The following is a 22,084-nucleotide window of genomic DNA, read 5'->3' as shown; positions in this document are numbered from 1 at the left end:
AGGAAAAAAGAAGGAAGAATCATCTAARATTAACACTGGAGCAGGGGTCCCTGGAGAGGCTGTGAAATCTGCCACTGAGGGGCATAGAAGCAACTGGGAACAGGCATTTGGGTGGGATACTTTGATCGTTTAGCGCATCCTCTGCCATGGGAGCCTTTCTTGCGAGAAACTTGCTCGTCCTGTGTATCCATAATCTACTGTCATCTTGAGTAAGTCATACTAAATCCTACTGATCACGTGAGTTCTCCCACACATCTCGCAGACCAAAATCTCCCACAACAACACAGATTTCTTTCTGCCCATTGTAAACTGGGGATGGGAGGTATAATGTCTCTCTGCCTTTGTTTGATGGCATGGGTACAGTAGGACTGCTTTTTGTAGTGTTAACTTAGATCACCAGAGCATTTTTAGAGCTTTAATTTTTCCTTAGATCAGAGGATCAGATCTTCCTTGTGTCAAAGTCCCTCAGGGTCCCCCTCAGAATCAGGTTTTGGAACCAAGATTCAAAACCAACACTTTTAAAAACAACTGGTAGTCTGGAAGATTGTACGGTTTGTTCACGCAATGTTGTGATTTGACTGARACGAGCTTTAAGATGGTATGGTTCTTGTTGTGCAGCACCAGTATGGCTTATGAATACTTTAGGAAACACAAACTAGACATGCAGAGCTTGATTCAGTTGCAACATGGGCATCTCATATGGTGTACCTAAGGCATCTGCCCAGGGCTAGGAGATACGATACAGGACCTACAGAAGATACACATTTCTGGACCAGCAGTTAGAGGTCAGGTGGGTCTTCTARGGCAAAACAGTGATTTGTTTGTGGTCAGACAGCTAAATTGAGCCTATAGTCTAATTAGAGAAAGAAGCATTGGAACAGCAATGCATTTATGGGATCATTTATAGTGGGGTTCTTGGTGCATGGACAATAAAATAACACAGTGCCACAGCCATGGCACTGTGACACTAACATGCAGAGGAGGGGGTTCCTGTCCATACTGGAACGCAGTGGCTTTCAAACCAAAGGCTGTGGCTTGCATGCCCTGCTAGTACTGAGACCAACCGCAACGCTGTGTCTAGTGGGGCTGGCAGCAGGCTGCACGTGTCAAAGCTGAGGAAGGCAGCAGGCCAAGGGGGATGGCCAGGATGGAGGCTAGGTCTCCAGCATGTTACTGCATCCAGATATCCTCACAGGTGCTCCCCTCAACTTTTTCTTGCTAAATCCATTACTCCCAAGCCCTCTGCCTTCCCTGGGTGTGAAGCTGGCACAGTTCTGCATGGCCCTCAGATCCTGCTTTAAAAGCACAATCAGGCACACTTCCTTCCATATTTATGCTAACAACACCTACCCCACACATATTTCCACTGTATTTTAGGCCTTGTGTAGTCTTGGCAGAAGTGGATGGATTTTGCCCAGAATACACAATTTAGTGCTAATTATCTCTTCCTGCTGGGCTTTAGAGCATAGAGCTWTCAGCTGAGGAACAACAGCTACAAGAGCTAATGGATTGCCGTTACCAGGAAGCAAACCCCTTACATAGCATGGAGAACCCTGACCAAGGCAGGGGTAAAACTCAGCTCAGCCACAATAGAACGATGGAACTCGTTAATTCTTCAGGRAAGAAGAGAGCATAATTAGACCCATAGTAACCTTCCATTAGTGTTGCTCTGGGGCTACCCCAACATAAAAGATCATCTCATACCTCCCAAGGTATAACAAATTATTTTGTGAAAGTAAGAAAACAAAGCTCACCTCTCAGGGTCAGTAAGGGACCRCAGTGCATAAGAAGAAGAAATAACTGTGGCTGAGATTCACTCCCATCCATGTCACACAGAGAAAAACTCCATACTAGCTGTTCTCATTTGAGGTGAGCATATAGTACCTGAATTAAACCTTTATTTTTCCTAAATGCCACTTCTCATATGCATTTATCCCACATGTCAAATGGCCTCTGGGCCTCTGCTAAAGATTCACAGACAAACCACCTCTGTTTTTGGTGATGTTCCCTRAGATGAGAAAGAGCTTTGCACTACTCTGCTGGCAATTCAGTCACAGGTAATGAATTAACAGCATATGGGAGTCACACTTGGAGCCAATAATGATTTAATTCACCTGCACTGGTGCTCAACCGTCTAGCAATAACTGTTGCAGAGCTGCTCTCTACTCAGTTAATTTAGGAAGCTTTATAGACCTGCATGTGGTGATCATTTGATTCTAACGCTGACATGTTACCTGAAGGAGAGTTCAAAGTATCTCCCAGAATAGCAAGGATTTTGGCTGGGGTGACCACATCTTAGCTTCTCTTTCAAATGCAGTCTTTTAGGCACACATACTCACCTACTTGAATATCCTTACAAGTGTAAGAAATAAAATACTGAAATATATAGCAGATGCTTCAGTGCCTTGGATTGGGTCCATTATTGACACAGAACCAACTTTATACCCTTCTCAAAGACACTTTCTCACTTGCTCATATGGCGCACAGATGTAGGCTGCTGGCAGCGATCTGTGAGGCAGGGTGGGCAACTTCCAGATTTTCAGCTACCCTTTGTCTCCATTTCTAGTTTGAAATTTCTGGAAAGTTTATCCTCATTTGTGACTCTGTAGTTATCACACTAAAATAGGCTCATTATTGCTGTATTTTGGCTCCCCTTTGAAAATATAAGAAGGCAAATGCAGCTTGATGAATGGAACGGCACTGGGAGCTGGAGGCGAGGGGAGGTGTCTGGCCCTGGGAGTGTTGCTGCAGGCCAGTGAGATAATCCATGGCCTGATTGCCAAAGTGCAGAGGTTTTAGTGGAAGCTCTTTCACCAAGCGTGTTACTGCCAGTGGCAAAGGTCTTTACAGCTTGGAATTTCAACTACCAGCACTGAAAAGCAAAAGACTATAAGGAGTGAGGTTTTTTCTTCATGAATCACTTAAGGAAACAGCTGTACAAAGAGCTTGACACTCCTCTGCTGTGACCATCGCAAGCACGCTCCATCACTTTCAAAAGCAGTTTCCTGCCTATAGAACAAGTTGTCCGGTAGTAACTCACTGAGAAACACTATCAGAATAAGAGAAATACCAGTTTGATTCCAGGGCAGATTTTCTTTTGTGTAAAGATGGTAAATAATTCTGCTACCTTGTGACTAGTGATGTTACTGTRATGTATTGTGGAACAGGCTCAAATTATTCCAAAGTAGAGTTGCCTTAAGTTTTGTCTGGCTATAATATTTCTCCTTARCTTGTTTCTCAGAGAAGGTGGGTTATCAGGAACAAAAACCATTTTCAGAACTACAGGCTGTTTGCATATAAACTCTTCTCACCCAAATACAGTAATAAGCATGTCAAGTAYGTATTACAGTTACTCTTTGTAATGGTCTGTCTCCTAATATTGGGAATGGAAATCAACTTTGACATTGAAGTCAACTTTTAACTTTTATAAGAAATATTTACTGAGCTAGTTGTATTAATAACCATACATTCGGTTTAATAAAATGGCAGAACTCAGTCTTCCTATGTCACGTGTGGACAACCTCGTTCCCGAGCCTCTGTTTGTCTCAGCCTTGGGGCTGCAGTGCCAGCATTACTGGCCTGGTTGGTCTACCCCTACTTCTTGCACATTTTCTACAGGATTTGAGATACCTTTTTTTGTGCAGACAGTCTCTACCTTACTACTAGAGACAGTCCAGCACCCCTGTTATGAGGAAAGGCTGCGAGAGCTGGGCCTGTTTAGCCTGGAGAAGAGACGACTGAGAGGAGATCTTGTCAATGTCTACAAATACCTGAAGGGAGAGTGTCAGGAGGATGGGGCTGAACCCTTTTCGGTGGTGCTCAGCCACAGGACAAAGGCAACAAGCACAAACTGAAACACAGATCCCATCTGAATATGAGGAAAAACTTCTTTAGTGTGAGGATGACAGAGCACTGGAACAGGGTGTCCAGAAAGCTGTGGAGTCTCCTTCTCTGGAGATGTTCAAAACCTGCCTAGATGTGATTCTGTGCAGTGTGCTCTAGGTGACCCTGCTTGATTGGGGGGGTTGGACTAGATGATCTCCAGCGGTCCTCTCAAACCTCAACCATTCTGTGATACTTTAGCACTGWCCCAAGAGCCAGGAGACACCCAAGCCGACTGCTGCCCCCTTTGCCTGGTACAGAGGAAGGAGCCTGGCAGCAGCCATCTGTGAGAAATGAGCACCGCATCTGCCTCTTGTCAGGTAATACTGAGGATACTCCTCAAACTCCCACTCTACCCATCTCCTCCAAGGACACCACACTTTTTTCCCTCCCTTACCCTTTTTCTGGTAAAAAAGCCATTTGACAGAGTAACCCAGAAGCAACACYCACATTGAAAATATATTTTTTTTCAAAAACGGTAAGCAACTCAGAACAGATCTAACTGGCGAGGAGTCAAGCAGGGTTGCTGGGCTATGAAGGCTGACCAGGTCCAGACATGCAGGTACAGTTTTGTGCAGGGTCATCAAGTCCAAAGCATTGGGCTTGCTGCAAGCATGGGGAGAGTTGCATAGTACATGTGTGATTTAACTTGTTGCAGCAAACATGCAGGAAAGTCATGTCCTGTATGCTTTTCGGATGAGGCTTGAGATTTGAGCATTAAGTACTGACAGTCCTTGTTGCACAGGGCATCTGGCAATTGAATGGCAGGCGACCTCTGTGCCGGAGGTGATGCTCCAGCCTCATCTGCACTGCGAGAGCTTTGCTCTTCCAGGGCTCCGATGGTTTACTGGGTAGGCATTACTGAARTTAAATTTCACAGCATGCTTTCAGGTAATGATTTCTAGTTCTCTTTCCTCTATAGATGGGGAAACTRGAGTGGAGAAAGAGATTTTTTTTTCTTCTGTGGAGAAATTTCAATTCTTTTCATACTTAAATGTGATGTTTATGGTTCGGGATTTCTGCCTCCCATTCCAATTATTCTGGCACTTGGTTAGAATACAGATACAAAGCTATCCCTCTTTTGCCACCTAGTTTTGAAAAAAAAAAGAGAGAAAAGGTAAGAAGGAAGACCCACTTGGAGTCCCACTTCACAAAAATAAACAAACAGAAAAATGAAGCCACCWGCATGAAAACTGGAGTATATTCTCCATTAGGGCAGCACACTGCAGAGCCAGGAAATRTATAAAGATATCAAAGAAAAATTGCACAAAGCAAAACACTGCGAGAGATAGAATGCATAGGTTAAACCATTAGAAATCTGCAATTATAGGGAGCTGAGAGGCCTATTATCTAAGAGAACTGTGCATTTAAAAAGCAGAAATGACTATTTTCTTCTGCAACTTACTAAGGCTGAGACAAGCTGAGAGCTCTTTAAAGAAGGTCTTTCCTYCCTTCTTTCAGACTTTGTCTGCCATTCAGATGAAATGGAGATACAGTGGTTTTCTTTGTGCCATAAATTAAATTTTATTTTGTTTTTCCGAATAACAAGGAAGACTCCAGGAAAATTTTTGAAGGGCAGTCTGGTTACAGGATCAGATTTTACTATTTGGGTTAGCTGCGGAGCACCTACAAAGCCMGCCACTACAAAGCTGGGACAGCAAATACTGGCCACATGTAAGGCAGACCAGTTTCTTYGGGCCATGGAAGAGTCAACACACCTAAGCCACTTCCAGGCAGAATATTTTTCCTGAATATCTAAAACTCGGTCAAAATACTGAAAAGGAGAGGGCAGCAGGACCAGCCCCAAAGCAGCCACCTTGCTTCCCTCCTGCTGTGTCAGGAAAACTTGATCCATGTCCGATGGGACCTGAGCGAGCACAGACGGCTCGCTCTTGAGTCCGTGACTGGGGAAGACCAGCTACTCAGCGGCAGCCTGGCCATACACGAGTTCATAAGGCCTCAGCACAGGCAGCTCAACTCATGCTAAGGTAGAAACAGTGAGGCTGGGCTTYGACCTGGGATTGCTAGAAGCTGTGCTAGCAGTCACTGCAGGGCCACCCTCTTTGCAAAAGAGATTTCATAGAGAGATCGATGAAAACCAGTGAGAGCAATGCCTATGGATGCATTTCTTTTTGTTGTCATGGCTGATAGAAATGGTGAGCTCATGTACTCACTGGGATGACTGAGATAACAGAGGCCAGATCTGATGTAACAGTAAGTGCCTGTAATAYGACTCAGCTGGATATGAGATGTGTCAGTCCAAAACTAAGGTCTAACAGATTCCTGATGATGTTTTCAAGGTTACCTTGGGTTTACCTGTGCTGAGCACTTTCTGCTGAGCTCTTACAACCCTCAGGCACTTAGGGACCCTGCTGCTGTTGGGCCCAGGACTACTCCACTGCAACTGATCCAATGCTTTTTTCCTGCTCAAGCCAACAAGGTGAAGGACACCTGCTTTCTTGATCCTCCAGATCCTCCAGAGGGCCCTGACCTGCTAAGGGTGCGCAGTGCAGATCTTATGCATGTTGATGATTTCCATCTCCTTGTGAAATGGCCACAACCACTGTTTTCCTTTAAAACTTGAGTGAAGAAGGTATCTGTCCCTCATTCGACAGCTTGTAGCTAGCACACTCCCCGAGGAAGCTGTCTCTTATGCCCAAAGTTTCTGAAGTCGTACAGACCAGTCCTTGGGACACTGAGCAGCACACAGGCATCTTCGCTACTGAAGACTGCTCTTCCCATGGGATCAGACACACACTCTCTCTAGTGCCAGAGCTTGTTTGTCTTGCTCTTTTCTCTTTCTCATCCTGTCCTTTCAACCAAGTCCTGAATTAATGCCTATAGAGAAAAATATCCTCCATGAAAGGAAAGGCAGTGCCCAAGCCCTGCTCTGAAATAGCCTGGGTCAGCTGGAGTACAGTTTCAGTTGCTAGGGGGATGAACAGATTGAATAGGATGTTAGTGTCCTCCTAATGACAGGAGTAGTCCTACCTTTGGGATATGGGCAGCAGTAGGTGCTGGGTTAAAAAGCAAGCTGTGAGCCCCGTGCAGTGCAGGTCCAGGAAAAGCACAGTTTCTCAGGGACCCTGAGGGGGCAGAGGGATCCAAGTGCAACTCAAGCCCAGAGAGAACCAGCTGGTTTGGGTCRTGTGCTGGTGCACCCAGTTTTCCCTTTGCACCATGTAGCTTCCCAGCAGAGATCTCCAGGCTTTATTCCAGGGTCAGGCCCTCCAGGCTTTATTGTGTCTGGCCTTTTGGCTCAGCAGCTCAGTGTGATGACATCCTGCTGCCAACAGCTCATTTGTAAGCAGGCGAAAACCAACCTATTCTAATTCTGATTATGCTAAATGACTAATAGCACTAATTGTGGCCTCTGCTCTTGTARGAGCTTGAAAGCGAGAGAGAGATGTTGACGCAATAGGGCAAAGGACACTTTCTAGCTCTAACAATAACTCAACAGCCTGGACTAAACTAGTCCTGTGCACTGTGGAGGCTACCAATAGAAAGTGCAGCTCTGCCAACTGACCATTTTTTTCTATGGTCTTGCTGGCTTTTGTAGTTTACTTCAGTTTTTGGCTAGCAGAGTAATCTTAAAGATCATCCTGCATGGCTTGACTGAGCTTATACCTCATCAAAGCATACAGAAACCCTGTGAGGGATGAAACAAAACCAGAAGGGTTTAATGTCATTCATTGAACCCTCCTATTTATTATTTTGACCCAAAGAGCACTGTACAGAGCACAGACATAGGGCTGAGGAGCGGGAAAGCCCTGTTTCAAGTCAGCCAGTGCAGGAGGTGGTTCTTAATGCCACTCAAAAYCAAAATGACCTGGATGCACCGTAAAAGATATAAAGATGTTCTGAGCAAGAGCTGGAAACCTGTACAGCCACATGTACAGGAAACAAAGAAAGGTTTGTTTACTGGTTACACTGCACTTCAGAGAATCAAACGCCAACACAGAACTAAAAGCAGAGCAAACCCAACAGTTTGGGTTTAACTGTGCACTGTTACTACTATGGACTGCAATKAAAGAGTCTCGCTCCCTAGTTTTCTCAATGTGATTGCTGGGCTACGTCTTGACCAAGTAAAGCCTGCTTTAAATTAAAGTAGCAGAACGTTTCRGAAAGACAAAATCAAAAGCTAATGAAAGTTATTAGTAAATATAAAACAGCGTTAAAAAGTGTTTCAGCTAGATCTACTAAATTGCTCTGTTTGAACTAATCCTTACTTTAGCAGCTGTATAAAAAAATATTGCAATCCTCAGAACCACGACACCAGTGCTGCCTTCCCCTGGAGGCACAAAAGCCCTCCRTGGTTTAGGCTGTAGCTCAATATACACTCGGTGGCACTGCCGGTTTGTGCTGGCTGCAAAGGAGCAGTCTCACTCCCAGGCTCCCCTTCTCTTACCCCAGCAAAAGCTTTCGTGTTACACAATGAACTGATGGAGCTGAAAAATAACCCAGGAAAGGACTGGTTGCTTGTTGGCTGGGTCCGTCCAGACCCAGCTGTACCAGCCTGAGAGGGGGCGGCATGCGGAGGGGCAGCCCAGCAGCTAGGAGGGCAGGAGTCCCTCCTCCAGCAGCAGCACTTGCTAAGCCTGACTACATGTGGTGACACACGTGGGTGGTGTTACAGCGTGCAGCAACACAGGCCTCCCAGTGTTTAAACATCTGCTTCTAGGCGTTCCCAGAAGTCCTCCAGCACCTACATGCTGAGTAATCCATCTGAGTGCACAAACCAGGCGTTTYGCCTGCATCGCTTGGAGAGCACGGTGAGACTAAACCTACTGAAACCATTTACACCAAGCTGGTGGGAGTAACCAGGTGGGAGAATAACAGGATAATCCGGGAGTATGTCCATGTTGCAGCACTCCTGAGGAATATGTGAAACKTGCACTCAGTTTTTCCATCTACATGAGAAGGTTCAAATCCAGTATGCTCTCTTCTGACCCTTCTGGAGGACACAAAGACTGTTGTTGGATTAGTTCTACTTTGCATGAGAAAATCRCCTATTTGTTCGGCTAGAGAGCAAACAAATAAACACGATCCTTAGCCTGCGATGGAGGCTAGGGTGTCAGTTCTGCTGGCAAGGTCCCCTATGTATAATGGCCCATATTTCAACCATATTTCAAGTCTCCCTTTTAAGGAAAGTGCACTAACCCGCTACTAATTAGACATTCATATTTGCTCTTGTGTGGTTTTTCCTTTTCTCTTTTTTCCTCTCAAATTAGCAAGAGAACAACAGAATGGACAAAAATCCTCTATCATCTTCCCTGCCTTTCTTGGCTGGACAAGCAGTGGCCCATGCTGTGGGTGGTTCAGAACAGCACTTAAGATACTAACAGATTGAATAATACCTACTTTTGCCTAGCAGGGGCATTGATTTGGTCCCCTGCCCTAAGCAACCAATTTCCAAGTCATGCAAGGACATGCAAAGGCACACAAGGACTTGACACATCTCTTCCTCTGTCAAATTTGGTCAGAAAGAGTCAGCRGGTTCAAAATGTATTGTAAGGCAAGCGAAGGGAACACATAGCACACGCTCACAACTCCCATTTGTTTAGGAAATCAAGGCCRGAAACAAGATAAATGGTTACAAGACAGTGATAACAAAGGAATGGTATTTTGCAAGGATATTTTATTTATTGCTGCCCTTTTTGACTGAGGAATATGCCATCATCCCAAATTCAGAGCAGCCCACAGATCATACAGCAGAATTATTTCACCCCTCACAACTGCTTCTAATTTGGCAGAGCATCTCTGTCACTGCTGTACCCTGCCAGCATCATGTGCTGGCCAGGGGAGCAAAGGTCCTGCTTTCTGCAAAGAGAGCTGGAGTACTGCAGGCAGGCAGCAAACTCCACAACAGGTAACATCACATGGGTAATGGAGAAAGCCCTAATGAAAACTGAGGGCAAAGCACAGATCAGAAGCTACAGAAGACAGCTAATYTGGAATTTCAAGAAAAATTAGTATGTAAAATATGAAGATATTAAGTATGAGAAATCCCATGTAAGTTTAAAATTTGTATTTAGAAGGATTCTATGACTAGGCTATGGTAAATTAGATGCAATGGTTTGTTTTACTGTATAGGACAGTTCTGCTGTGACAATTAAGCTAGGCTACCTCCAATTTTGAGGTTTTAAAGTGCTTTCTTTTCAAGCAGTAGTGGTATTTATTAGAGCACAGCACATCCACAAATAGACTTTTATTTATGTAGAGAAGTGACAAAYGGTGCACACTTGTTTGGGTGCACTGGGCCGATAGGCAAAACTGAAAGGCAACTGGATAGTAATCAGGTAGGAGTAGAGGATGGACTTAAAACAGTGCTTTTAAACACACAGCTTAAAAATCAGAAACATAGAACATACAGGATTCATATGTGGAACAATTTCTATACTGAGATTTGTTTTTTTCCTTCGCTCCTCTCCCTCGTGAGAGGATACAGCTCGAACCCTTATCGGGAAGTCACTAGGACCCAGAAGATGTCTCCCTGACTTGTGGCCTACCTGAAGAACTAAGAGGAATCAGATGATGATTTGGCAGTAGGACCATGTAAAGAATCAGCAAAGCTTTTATCCTCTCACTCCTGTAAGAGCCGTTGGTGGAACACAAACTCACTTTCAGCCTGGCAGGACATTTGCCATCCTGCTTAAAACAGCAATCCCTGCATCAGCCCATGCAGAGAGCAATAAAGCACAGATTACTCATTTCTGAAAATATTCCAGAAGYAAATTGCTAGTGGTCACTGATGATGTGGCCAAACGTCCCTCCCTCTCTCTCTCTCGGCATCCGATGGACCCAAATCAAKCACTTACTTGTTTACAAAGCCTGAGTCTCTGCTGCTTGAGCTGAAGAACTAACCTCTTGACTGCAATGTAACAGGATAAGCTTGTCAAGTGTATAGCTGCTAAGCGGCGAGCTCTGCTGTGCCAGTGAAAATTGCAGGAAGGCTCAGTTTGTCATATGCCTTCAGAACCAACTGCGTACTAAAGTAGATGGCAGCTCACCTGGTCACGTTAGAGACCTGGCTCTGTTCCCAACTCAGCCTGCAGCAACCCTGTGCAATCTATGTTATGTCACATCAATTAAATTATTACCCGTTTTCCTCTAAGCCAGGAAAACTGGCCTCATAATGAAGATTGGGAAAGGTACAGAAATTTAAACAGTCATTAAATGTGCTAGATTCCTTGTTGCTTGGTTTACAGGTGCCTCTCACTAAGCTTCAGGACATACTAAGAGCACTTTACACAGTGTATCATCTTGGAGACCAAAATGCCAATATGAAAATCCCTAGTGAAAAAGGAAAAAAAAAAACAAAAACAAAAAAAACCAAACAGTGCTGTGTTCTGGGGAAGTTGAGTCATTATTCCAGGAAGTTACAATTGGCAAGAGTGGAATTCAAAGATTAAGAAATTGCTGTTCTCCTAGACCAGGTGGTGCAAGCTAGGAGTCCCTACAAAACATGATTGCTGGCTTCTATCAAAGGAATTTTTGGAGCTAAGTAGGGAAGAAACATGACTTGAGGTCAACTAAGCCAGCTTGTCTTGGTTGAGACCCCCGTTATCTCCACAACCTCAGCTGAGATCACTTGACCTGGTCAGGCAGTAACCATGACCACTTCAAACAACCTACAGCCATCAKCAGCAGCAGCCTGCTGAAAGATGCTGCAGGCAGCATCGCCAGCTCAAACAATCTCAAAGGTTAGACCTTCCTCCCCCTCATTCCAACACTTGCTGCTCACAAGGACTTAAAATAAAGCATGAAGAAGCGAGATAGCTGTTCTGCTCCTGGTTTGGAGATCAGGGACAGAATTACATTTAGCCTGAGTGAAAGGAACGGAGAACAGCTGCCCTTAATTGGGCTAATTTGATTGAGGGACAAAAAAAGAAAACCAAACAATTCCAAGTACCCTTTTTGTGCAGAGAGACATGACCTTTCAGAGCTGTTTATCTGGCAGCCATTGTTATTTTTAAAATTTTGCATGATTTTCCAGTGAGCTATTTCTTGAACAATTTGGTCCAGCTTGAGCAATCTGGTCCAACACACAGATTTTATTCTTATACACTGAAAGAGCAAAATGCTTACTGTATACCTCTGTCATTACTTACATGTCATTAAGCACAAGGGAATTGCTTCACCGGCCCCATGTAAAAAGTTTCATTGAATTCAAGTGTTTCACTGATACTCATCAACAGGATGCAGGATTTGGCCTAAAGAGAGAGCTCCTAAATAGTAAGAGATCGAAACAGAACCCCAGCCATTTAAACTGCTGTCAAGTGTGGTCTGTAGCGGCTCATGCACACATCTGTCCCGTCTTTGGGTCCAGGGTTGCTAAAAGAGAGCAGGTTTCCGGGTAAAAGAGGAACAGAAATTCACGAGGAACAAAGTTAGTGTATATGTAGTTCAGCTTTTTTTTTTTTAAGGTTTAACTCGTTTACCCCGTTAATTCTGGAATTAATATGCAATATGAAGCTCATGATTACTACACACATCCTAGTTCACACAAAGCTGAACAAAAAAACAAGGACAGTCCCGATTACAGAAAAGTTAAAATCCAAAAGCAGAATCAGAAATTTTAAGACTCACTTAAAAAAAAAATCAAAGGAAAGACCATCATGGCATTCTCATATATTTATTTCTATAAAGATTGCTTCCTATTGTTGTCATCATCTGTAGAGATCTTTCGGGGGTTTTGCAAGTGTAGAAGTGGTGTCTTGGAGAATTTTACATAGCTGTGGGATAATACTACAGGATGCTCATATTCAGCATAGTATACAACCAAATCTGGCCATGAAAAGGGCTCCTGACATCCATCTTTAATCCCAACAATCAGACTTTTCTAATTACAGTTTTAAAGAAAAATAGATTTTTTTGTGAAATAATGGAATATATCATAATACATGATTTCCAGCAGAGATAAAATACATACAATATGTGTAAGTAGCATAGCAACATAGTTCAGAAAATAGAGTGACAGATTAGTGACCACAGATTGATAAAGAGCAGAGGTATGAAAGGAAAGATTAGTAACTGCTCAAATTTGAGTGTGTATTCGGTCATCATCCTTTTGTGCTCATTTTTGTGAAAACCAAACTGTGTGAATAGTATTAGAACAAGTGTCCAAGAAAAACATGAAGAATAAATGATCAAATACTCAAAAGGTTCTAATTTTGAATTTCCACATGAAATTTACAGATTACTATAGTGACAATGAAACAAGCTGTTTTCCTAAGGAAAGAGGAAAAAAAGTAATTTATTTAAATACCAGAATGTGAATTTCAAAATATACGCACAAAAAAAACTTTTTCTGAACAAAGAATTGTATGTAGACATATAAATTGCTAGCAAATAAATTAAGAACAATACACTTTCAAGCACTCAGGTCAGCACGTATTAAGTTCTTTTCCCTTTCCTACTCTATGCTCAAAAATCATGATCTGTCTTTGCTACTGTCTCCATGAGCAAAATGCACTTTTTAAATCTTAAAATTATTACCTTAAACTCAAATGGTCTTCTGTACCCTAGAAGGTGTTTTCACGATGGCCATTTCTGCACTACAGACTTCTATTTTAGTTTAGAGGGTGAAGCCCTGATCTTCATTGCTTTGATGATAAAAGCCCCTAATGGAGCATTTTGCAGTGGCAAAAACTATGCTTTTAATAGTGTTGTATTTTCTCTTGTGTAAATGCCTTTGTGTAATTGCAGGTATGTGTTGTAGCCTCTACCATCCTAGGGACACTTTGCTAGTACAAGTATCAGCAAAGCGCGCCTTGCAGAGCTGACCTTGTCCCCAGCAACTGCAGGAGCTGCATTAGCATAACAACTCTTGAGAGTGTGAACGTAACACTTGCTTTTTACTCAGCCTCTTAGAAGAAAACGGCAGTTTAGGATAACTGCATTGCAGGGTAGATATACCACGGTGCATTTTTCTTGTACTAAAGTTTAAAATAGCTATTGAAACATACTGGAACCTTGAAACTAGCCAAACTAACAAACTTCTTGATTCCTTTTTTGGTATCCACTAATTTATATGATTACTTGTAATCCAATACCATTTTCAAAATGTTTTCAAGCTCATGCATAAGATACTGCTGAGCATCTCTGTGTCACTGATTATATATATGAACCGCTCCAGAYGACTGGCAATCAGGCAGAGACATCACTATGGAGAATTAGAGATAAAGCAGAATTATCACTAGGATGACATACAAATACTACTAGAAGAGGACAAAGCTGTTACCTCTCTCCAGAGTATTTTCTACTCTTCTCTGTAGCCTTATGCTCCTTTTCCTACTCTTGTTTTCTCAATCTCAGAAGGGTGTTCCCATTCTAGGCCACAAAACTTAATATTTAGTTATTTTAAAACATTTTTCCTATATTCTATAATAGTTTTTCTGTTCTCAAACTATGTGATAAAACTACGTGTCACAATTTTGCAAYTGTAATTCTGAAGCATGCCAATTAATTATAACCCAGAGCCATAAAATGGGTCAGCAGCTGAACCCAAAGGAGAGCACGAGTCTCAGGTCACTGCTGTCTTCCGTATCATATTGGAAGGCTGCTTCTCCTTAGGTCAGTGTGGGCTGGAGACTGCCCTTGGCCTGGCATTTGCTCAGCAGAGTCAAGCCATGAGTGGTGCGTGCGAAAAAGGTGAAGGCACAGATGGCAGCCTGGGCACACAGGGTGGCTGATGACCTTTTCAACTTCTGACCACAAAAGAGGTCACAGGACAAGGGAGCTTTATTAAAAATATTTTCACTTCTCTTTTCCAACTTTTATTTATTTATTTTTTTAGGACAGAATACAAAGGTCTCACACTTTTACTTCCACATTTTCTCACGTGAGACTTTTTCCCCTTGGAATTGCTTTGTCATTAACTTCCAGGGAAGCTCTGTGTTGCTGCTGCTACGTTGCTTCTCATACCTCCCTGGATGCCCCACAGCTAGCTTGGGTGCCTCTGCACTGTGCAGCTACCTACCCTATGGGCATCTCACTGATGGAGCCGGGAATAACATATTAGGTCTTCTAAGCACATCTTTGTTCCAGATGAACTTACTTGCCTAAATATGGATGCATCACAGTTTTTATGTTTTTCAAATGGATAATACATCAGAGGCATCTCTGAGTTCAACAGATGAAAAATTCAATACATCAGTCCATTCTGAAGATATTCATAATGGTTTCATAGTCTAAGTAATGAATATACATCTTCTCTACAAAAATGACACTTTCTGAATCAAAATTGCTTGGACTTTGTTCTCTATCAAAGCACAGTTTTCTGCTGCTTCATTTAAGGTTCTGGCAATCAAAGGTACTGACCTTTCACATGCAGCTTGCATTTATGTGAGAGACCTTACATTTGCTCAAGTCCTTTGCCCTGTTTCTAAACACAGCACACATCTTCCTTCCATCACATTTTCAACAAATATCTCACTAAGTTTATCATTATAGACAAGTAAGATGCTCCTTGGTTAGGAAAAATATCCCCATATGAAAATAGGCTTAAAAAGGGCATTTAATTACCTAGAACAGTTTTACCTGCGACAAATCCTGAATCACTTCATCCACTTCTGTTATAATAATAAGCAAAGGGCAAACTTACTGATGTAATATAAATAGTTATTTTTTTCAAAACAGTTGTTTGTCTTTTACCTCAATGGTACACCACTGAGTTAGGAGTCTACTCCATTTAAAAGTGCAATATCTGGTACTGTACTTCAAAATACAGACAAAGTGAAATATTTAATATATAGGATAAATCTTTTATATGTATTAACGTTGAAGAGAGAGTAAGATTGAAAGTATTCAAAACTTAAGATATTTGAATATAAAACAACTTATATGATATTCATGAAAAAACAAAAGTTAACAACAGTTAACCTCTTTTAGGGATCATTAAAAGAGCAGAACGTTGTTTACAGAACATTCTCTAAACTTTGTTTAAATTGCAAAACATTTAAAAAATGTATTTCTAACAGAACCTTAAGACCTTTGTATTTACATTACTGAAATCATATATATCAGTAATATTGGTGCCATATCTTTAGAAAGTTCAACAGTAATATATACATCAACTTTTTCATTAGCTTACTGGTAAATCAAAAAAAAAAAAAAGATACAGTATTACTTCCTTTAAAAGCAATCTGATTGAAATAGAACAATATATATTAGGTGGATGCAAGAGAAAAAAAGTAATCATAAAAACACATAGTTTGTTTTGAAAGCTTAGCTATTCTTCTAACGTTTGTACAATCAATAACCCAAGGTAGCAATCTCTTCACCTGCACACAGTCAAATCTTTCTTTCACTTACATGCTCCTTACATACAACTTAAAGTGAGCATCTCTACTGAAGCAAGAACCAGGCTTGAATGACAGCTCATAGAAATAATTTAAAATATATTTTTAAAATTACTAGAATAATGACAGTAAGTCAGACTTGTTGACGCATTTTATTGTGAGATGGGGAGTCTGGTAAAAAACTAGAAAATGACCATGATGTAACAAGGAACTTAAAAATGAAGCTTCAGATTTGTAACATACATACATGAATACAGGAACAAATTGGCACAAAAATGTTAAACGTTGTTCCCAACACTGTTTATAAGATTATTCTAATTTGGCTTACTAAGGAAATGAGAGTTTTATGGTTAGACTAATCTCTTAATAAAACTGCAGAGCATCATGCTATTAGTCACACAGTGAATTTTAAAATTTAAGAGCTTTATATTAAAAACTGGGTAAAGGTAAAATGAATTGATTGCAATTGTAAAATTAATACATTCCCATTTTAATTCTTCTGTTCTACAGTCCAAGGCAAGTATAAATGTTAACATAACACTGTTAAATCAAATCTCAATGCAAGAGAACCAATTGCATCTCTACTTTAAATCTTATCAACTTTCCAAATTTTCATACTAAAATATATTATTGTATTAATACAAACTACAGTATTATACACTACACTGTGTAATAAATAAAGAAATATAAAAATAAGACACATAAATATAAAAGTTTTCTAAAACTAAAAAGGTACATATGTCAGTAAGAAGGGTATTAATACTGCCAGATTTGAAGACATACAGTACAAAATGTTGCACAGATCTATAAACTAAAAGAAATAAAATAATACTGATAGGTAAAAATCAGCTAACATTGTTAATAAATGGGGTCCATAATAACTAACATTTGAAAATACTTATGAGCCAGATAACATTTCATGTATGTGTCTGAAATTAAAGTAAACCAATAAAGCAATAAAGCAGATTAGAAAATTTCCCTTGTAATTATTGTAGAGAAATTCTGCAAGTCAGGTATTAACCAAAAATACCACCAAATAATTAAATAATGAAATATACCAGTGTTCTTACTTCTCTGATGGCTGAGTGTTTTTTCCCCATGATTAGTTTAGAAGTTTGATACAAATCAACAAATGCTAGTTATTGTAGGCCACACATTGGATAAAGGCTGGTTAGAGCCTTTATAATACTGATAAATGGCACTTACAGCACACAGGTCTTGCATAAGGCCAAAGAAGATACAAAGCTTCATATCATATCCTTCATATTGTTACTACATACTCAAAACACAATTACAAACACTGATTTTGACGACTTTGCTGTCCTTTCCAGTATTAACACTGTTAGTCCCTGCAATCAGAACTCAACAACAATCTTTTCAACTACATTTTTAACCACATGAGTAAGAAACTTCAGTTCTTCTATCATCTCTGCTTTCTTAAGGCTAACAATACACTTTAAATGATAATATGCTCTACTACAACATCTAATGTTATAAACTGCTACCTTCTAGGCTGAATTTACAAAGGTAGCCAAGCACTGTTTGCAACTGCATTATGGGTTTCTGCAAAAGGGAATTCTGTAGTGCAGAAGTTCTCACATTTTAAAAACAATAAAATACTGAAGCGGATTTAGGAAATGTTTTACCATTAAAAAAAGAAATCATATAAATCTCTCCCAATTGTACAACTTAAAAATTAATCAACTTAAGAATGAAAATTAATACTGATAAAACAAACAATGCCAGATGCTTGTCTAATAAATCAGGCTTCCTACAACCTGGTAAATCTTTGCTTCCAGAGTCACTGTATTTTTCTAATCTGCTTCATGTTACAAACTTTTTCCTAACTTTGAAAGCTGTGTGAAAAATTACTAAGTTTGAGGTTCAGGCACACCTGGATTTCTTTTTTTTTTTTCTTTTTTATATATATATTTTTTTACACAGTAGTGAACAGAAATCACAGTATGCAGGCTACTGCGTTTCCATGAATAGCATGTATAATATAGAATGAACTTCATTACCAATTTTTTTTTCCTTATAGAAAAAACTATCATTTAAGCTTTATTTGTTTTTTCTTCTGACACCTGCCCGTCATTCTGTGTAACTTCTGGTTCTGCATTGCTTCCTTGATCTACAGCTTCATCATTCTTGTTACCTTCAGTTTTCCCTTCTTCTTCTTCATCCTCTACTTCCTGAAATTTTCTACATTCTTTTTCTTCCTGAAGTCCTTCCAACTCTTTTTCTTCCTCCTCCTCTTCCTCTTTTTCACTGTCTTCCTCTTCTTCCCTGGTTAGACTCTCTCTCTCATCTGAGTCGATCTGTGATGGAGATGCTCTGGCACCAACGTGCTCGTTGTTGAGGACCTCTTGTCCCGTCTCTTCCTGTTCTGTGCTATCACGCTCTTCTGCCTCTCGTTTGCAATAGGAGTAGCGATGATTCATGTGCTGAGAATAAGACCCAGAGTGTGAAAAACGCTTTCCACATTTGTCACATTGGTAGGGCTTTTCCCCAGAATGCAGTCGCATGTGTTCAATCAAATGGTGTTTGTGTTTAAATGCTTTTTTACAGATTCCACACTCGTGAGGTCTTTTACCTAAAAAACAAATCATAGACATTTGGAGCTCTTGTATCTGAAGTTTTAAATTTTACATCGTTGTTTTYCATTTAAAATGCTATTGGTAAATGTATTGCCAATAATTAATAATTTTATTTAACAAGATGTTCTACCATTATTCAGGTTGAGATTGTCACATGAGACATGGTGTTACAAGATCCCATGAGTCAAGGGTAACTTGCAAGCTTTTTAGGAAAGTTATACATCAAAGGATAAACAGATTCTCAGATGCAACTTTTAGCACAAATTGGCTCAGTATGTATGAATTAGAAAGGGAGATTTTTTTTCTTGCAGTAAGTTATTCAAATTCAAAATCATTTTAACTCTTTTTTTTCCTATATTGCTGCAAATTTTAAATCAAGTCAACTTTTGTATTAATTTTTTGTGTGCAAAACCTTTGCACCATGTTAGAGGTAAAAGGAAAATCATCCTAAAATCCAGGTTGGCACAGGTGAGTGCCTCATGTACAAAACTTACTGAGTATATATATTAAACAGAAAAATCTCTCTGAATTTGTTTAATTCTTTTTCTGCTCTGTTTCACAGCTTTCTTCTTGTTGCCTTTCTGTTGCTGTTTTTAGAGTCTCTTGTAAACACAGCAGGAACCCAGTTATGTTATTTTGTTTTCTACACTCGAAGTTGTTAGGCAAAACAATTTTGCATAGGCTCAGCCCAGATATAAAAGACACAGACAATGAGACAGCAGCTTTCTGGTTGCTCTATACAGAAGAACAATATTTCCATGTCTAACTTTATCAAACAAAAAGCACATCTGAACATGATACTTAATCAAAAAGTAGAACAGAAAGAACAATTGTGTTATGAAAATAAGGAGTTGAAAGAGTTTCAGAATAGGAAAGATATGAAAATAAARACTCTTAACAAATAAAACGTGAGAAATTTGATCAAATAGTAAAGAAAAGGGGGTTCTGTATCTTTTGAATTCTGTATTTAAATGAGATGAAACAAAAAAACTAATATTTCTACATATTATATAGACAACTAAAAAAGAAAAAGCGAAAATTCTTTGAAGAAATCCCAGAAAAGACTATTCTAAAAAAATATATAAGGCAGCAATGGCTATAAGAAAGAGTGAAAATGCCAGTCTGGAGCCAAAAGGAAAAATTAGATGAAATTAAAAATAAATATCAATGCTGAATGGGTGTTCTTCTGGGGCTACATTCTAAGTCTAATGAATGTCAATTAAACTTAGATGATTGCCAATTTGGCTCAATTTGAAAATACTTCATGCTAGATATACTGCCTTTAATGTAAAGTATCATATGTTTAGATGTTCCTTTTCTCTTAATTATTGTTTATAGTTCAACAAAGCAAAATATTGAAAGGTTGAGGTTGGAAGGGACCTCTGAAGATCATCCAATCCAACCCCCCTGCTCAAGCAGGGGCACCTAGAGCATGTTAGACAGGTGGGCATTGAATATCTCCAGAGAAGGAGACTCCACAGCCTCTCTGGGCAACCTGTTCCAGCCTCTGTCACCTTCACAGGAAAGAAGGTCTTCCTCATATTCAGGTGAAACTTCTTCTGTTTCAGTTTGTGCCTGTTGCCTCTTTTCCTGTCGCTGGCACCACTGAGAAAAGTCTAGCCCCACCTTCTCTATGCCCTCCTTTAAGATATATCCTTTAAGATATCCTTACAGACATGGATAAGACCTCCCTTCGGCATTTTTCTAGGCTGAACTGTCCCAAATCCCTCAGCCTTTCCTCACAGGGGAGATGCTCCTATCCTTTAATCATCTGAGTAGCCCTTCACCGGACTCACTCCAGTAGTTCTATGTCTGTCTTGTATTGGGGAGCCCARAACTGGACATAGGACTCTAGATGTGGCCCCAGCAGAGCTGAGTAAAGGGGCAACACAACCTTCCTTGACCTGCTGGCAACACTTTTCCTAATGCACCCCAGGATACCACTGGCTGCCATGGCCACAAGAGCGCATTACTGGCTCATGGCCAACTTGTTGTCCACCAGGACTCCCAGGTCCTTCTCCACTGAGCTGCTTTCCAGCAGGTCAGCCTCTAACCTAAACTGGTGCATGGGGTCATTCCTCCCCAGGTGCAGGACCCTGTACCTCCCTTTGTTGAACTTCATGAGCTTCCTCTCTCCCCATCTCTCCAGCCTGTCAAGGTCCCTCTGAATGGCAGCACAGCCCTCTATGGTAACAGCCACTCCTCCCTTTACTTTAGAAAGTAAATTAGAAATAAGAAATCTCTGTTTGCAGATCATGGCTCACAGCTGATTGTCCATGAGCCAGATGGAAGAAAAACACTATTTTTCATTTCAGGATTTAGTTCTTAAAAACGTAAATAAGAAACACGGAACAGCATTGTTTGACAGATAAACATACAAAACACACTTTTCCGAAAAACTTTGAGCCCAAACAATAATAAGCACTATTATACCTCCTTCTGCTCTCCCAACACATTCTGAGAACTGGATTCCAGTTAAGATTACTGATTACTCACTAGCAATACGCTGATGATTTGAAACTCCATTTCCTACTACCTACCTGTGTGTTCATACTTATGTCTCAATAGTGAACTGCTCTTCTGGAATATTTTGTCACATAAGTCACATGCATACATCCCATTTTCTGTCTTTCTCATCTTTTTCTTTGGGGGTGTTGAATCAGAATCATTTTGATCTTCTACGTTYGATACTCCTTCTGAGCTAGTGTCTTGCCTTTCATCCTTAAAAAAATTACAGAGAAGGTTGAGCTCACCCCGCCAAAAAAAGCACTGTTAAAGTAGACAAGTTTATAAGATGTAACCTAGAGCTGTACTGCTATTTTCGTTCAATTCAGTAAATAGACAAACAAATTTTTTAGACTTACATAGCCAGCAAAAGTCTACTGCCTATGTCTGTTCTGGTCCCTGCCACCATATGTACACACAATTCTCAGTGTGACTGACTTCAGTCATACTCAAATTTGACTGTTGGCGAGACTTAAACTAAACTGATACATCACGTTTTAAGGCCTAGAAAATAAGTGCAATGTTCAGGAGGGAAGGAAGACTACAGAGTTATAAAGTACTTCAAGCAGCGGTTAGGAACTTCAAAGATCAAACTAAATATTTAGCTGTATTTCTAAAGTAATGTTTGTCACTCACATCTTGCTATTTCACAGATTTTATGAAGGTTAAGGCTTTTTTGAGGAAGTTTTCACATAAAACTATTTAAATAATTATTCAAATTTGCAAAATTGACTTTCTTCCTCATAAATCTAGCACAAATCCTAGCTAAGTGACAAATCTGGAGATTTCAAATGTTTC

General features: G+C 40.4%; 1 protein-coding gene across 1 annotated transcript in view; it reads right to left on the bottom strand.

The window, feature by feature from the left end:
• Window positions 1-16,317: 16,317 nt before the first annotated feature.
• ZEB1 (zinc finger E-box binding homeobox 1) overlaps window positions 16,318-22,084 on the bottom strand; it is a 39,034-nt gene continuing 33,267 nt past the window's right edge. The window contains exons 9-10 of the mRNA XM_085301415.1: window positions 21,322-21,502; window positions 16,318-18,777 (exon numbers count right to left, since the gene is read on the bottom strand). Of these exons, the coding sequence (XP_085157541.1) occupies window positions 18,239-18,777; window positions 21,322-21,502 (720 nt within the window). The 3' untranslated portion in view covers window positions 16,318-18,238. The remainder of the gene's footprint in view (window positions 18,778-21,321; window positions 21,503-22,084) is intronic.

This window comes from Rhea americana, unplaced genomic scaffold (assembly GCF_003343005.1).
Source record: "Rhea americana isolate MKP2758 unplaced genomic scaffold, rheAme1 scaffold_176, whole genome shotgun sequence".
Classification (NCBI taxonomy): domain Eukaryota; kingdom Metazoa; phylum Chordata; class Aves; order Rheiformes; family Rheidae; genus Rhea; species Rhea americana.
This window is presented reverse-complemented; position numbering and strand designations above follow the sequence as displayed.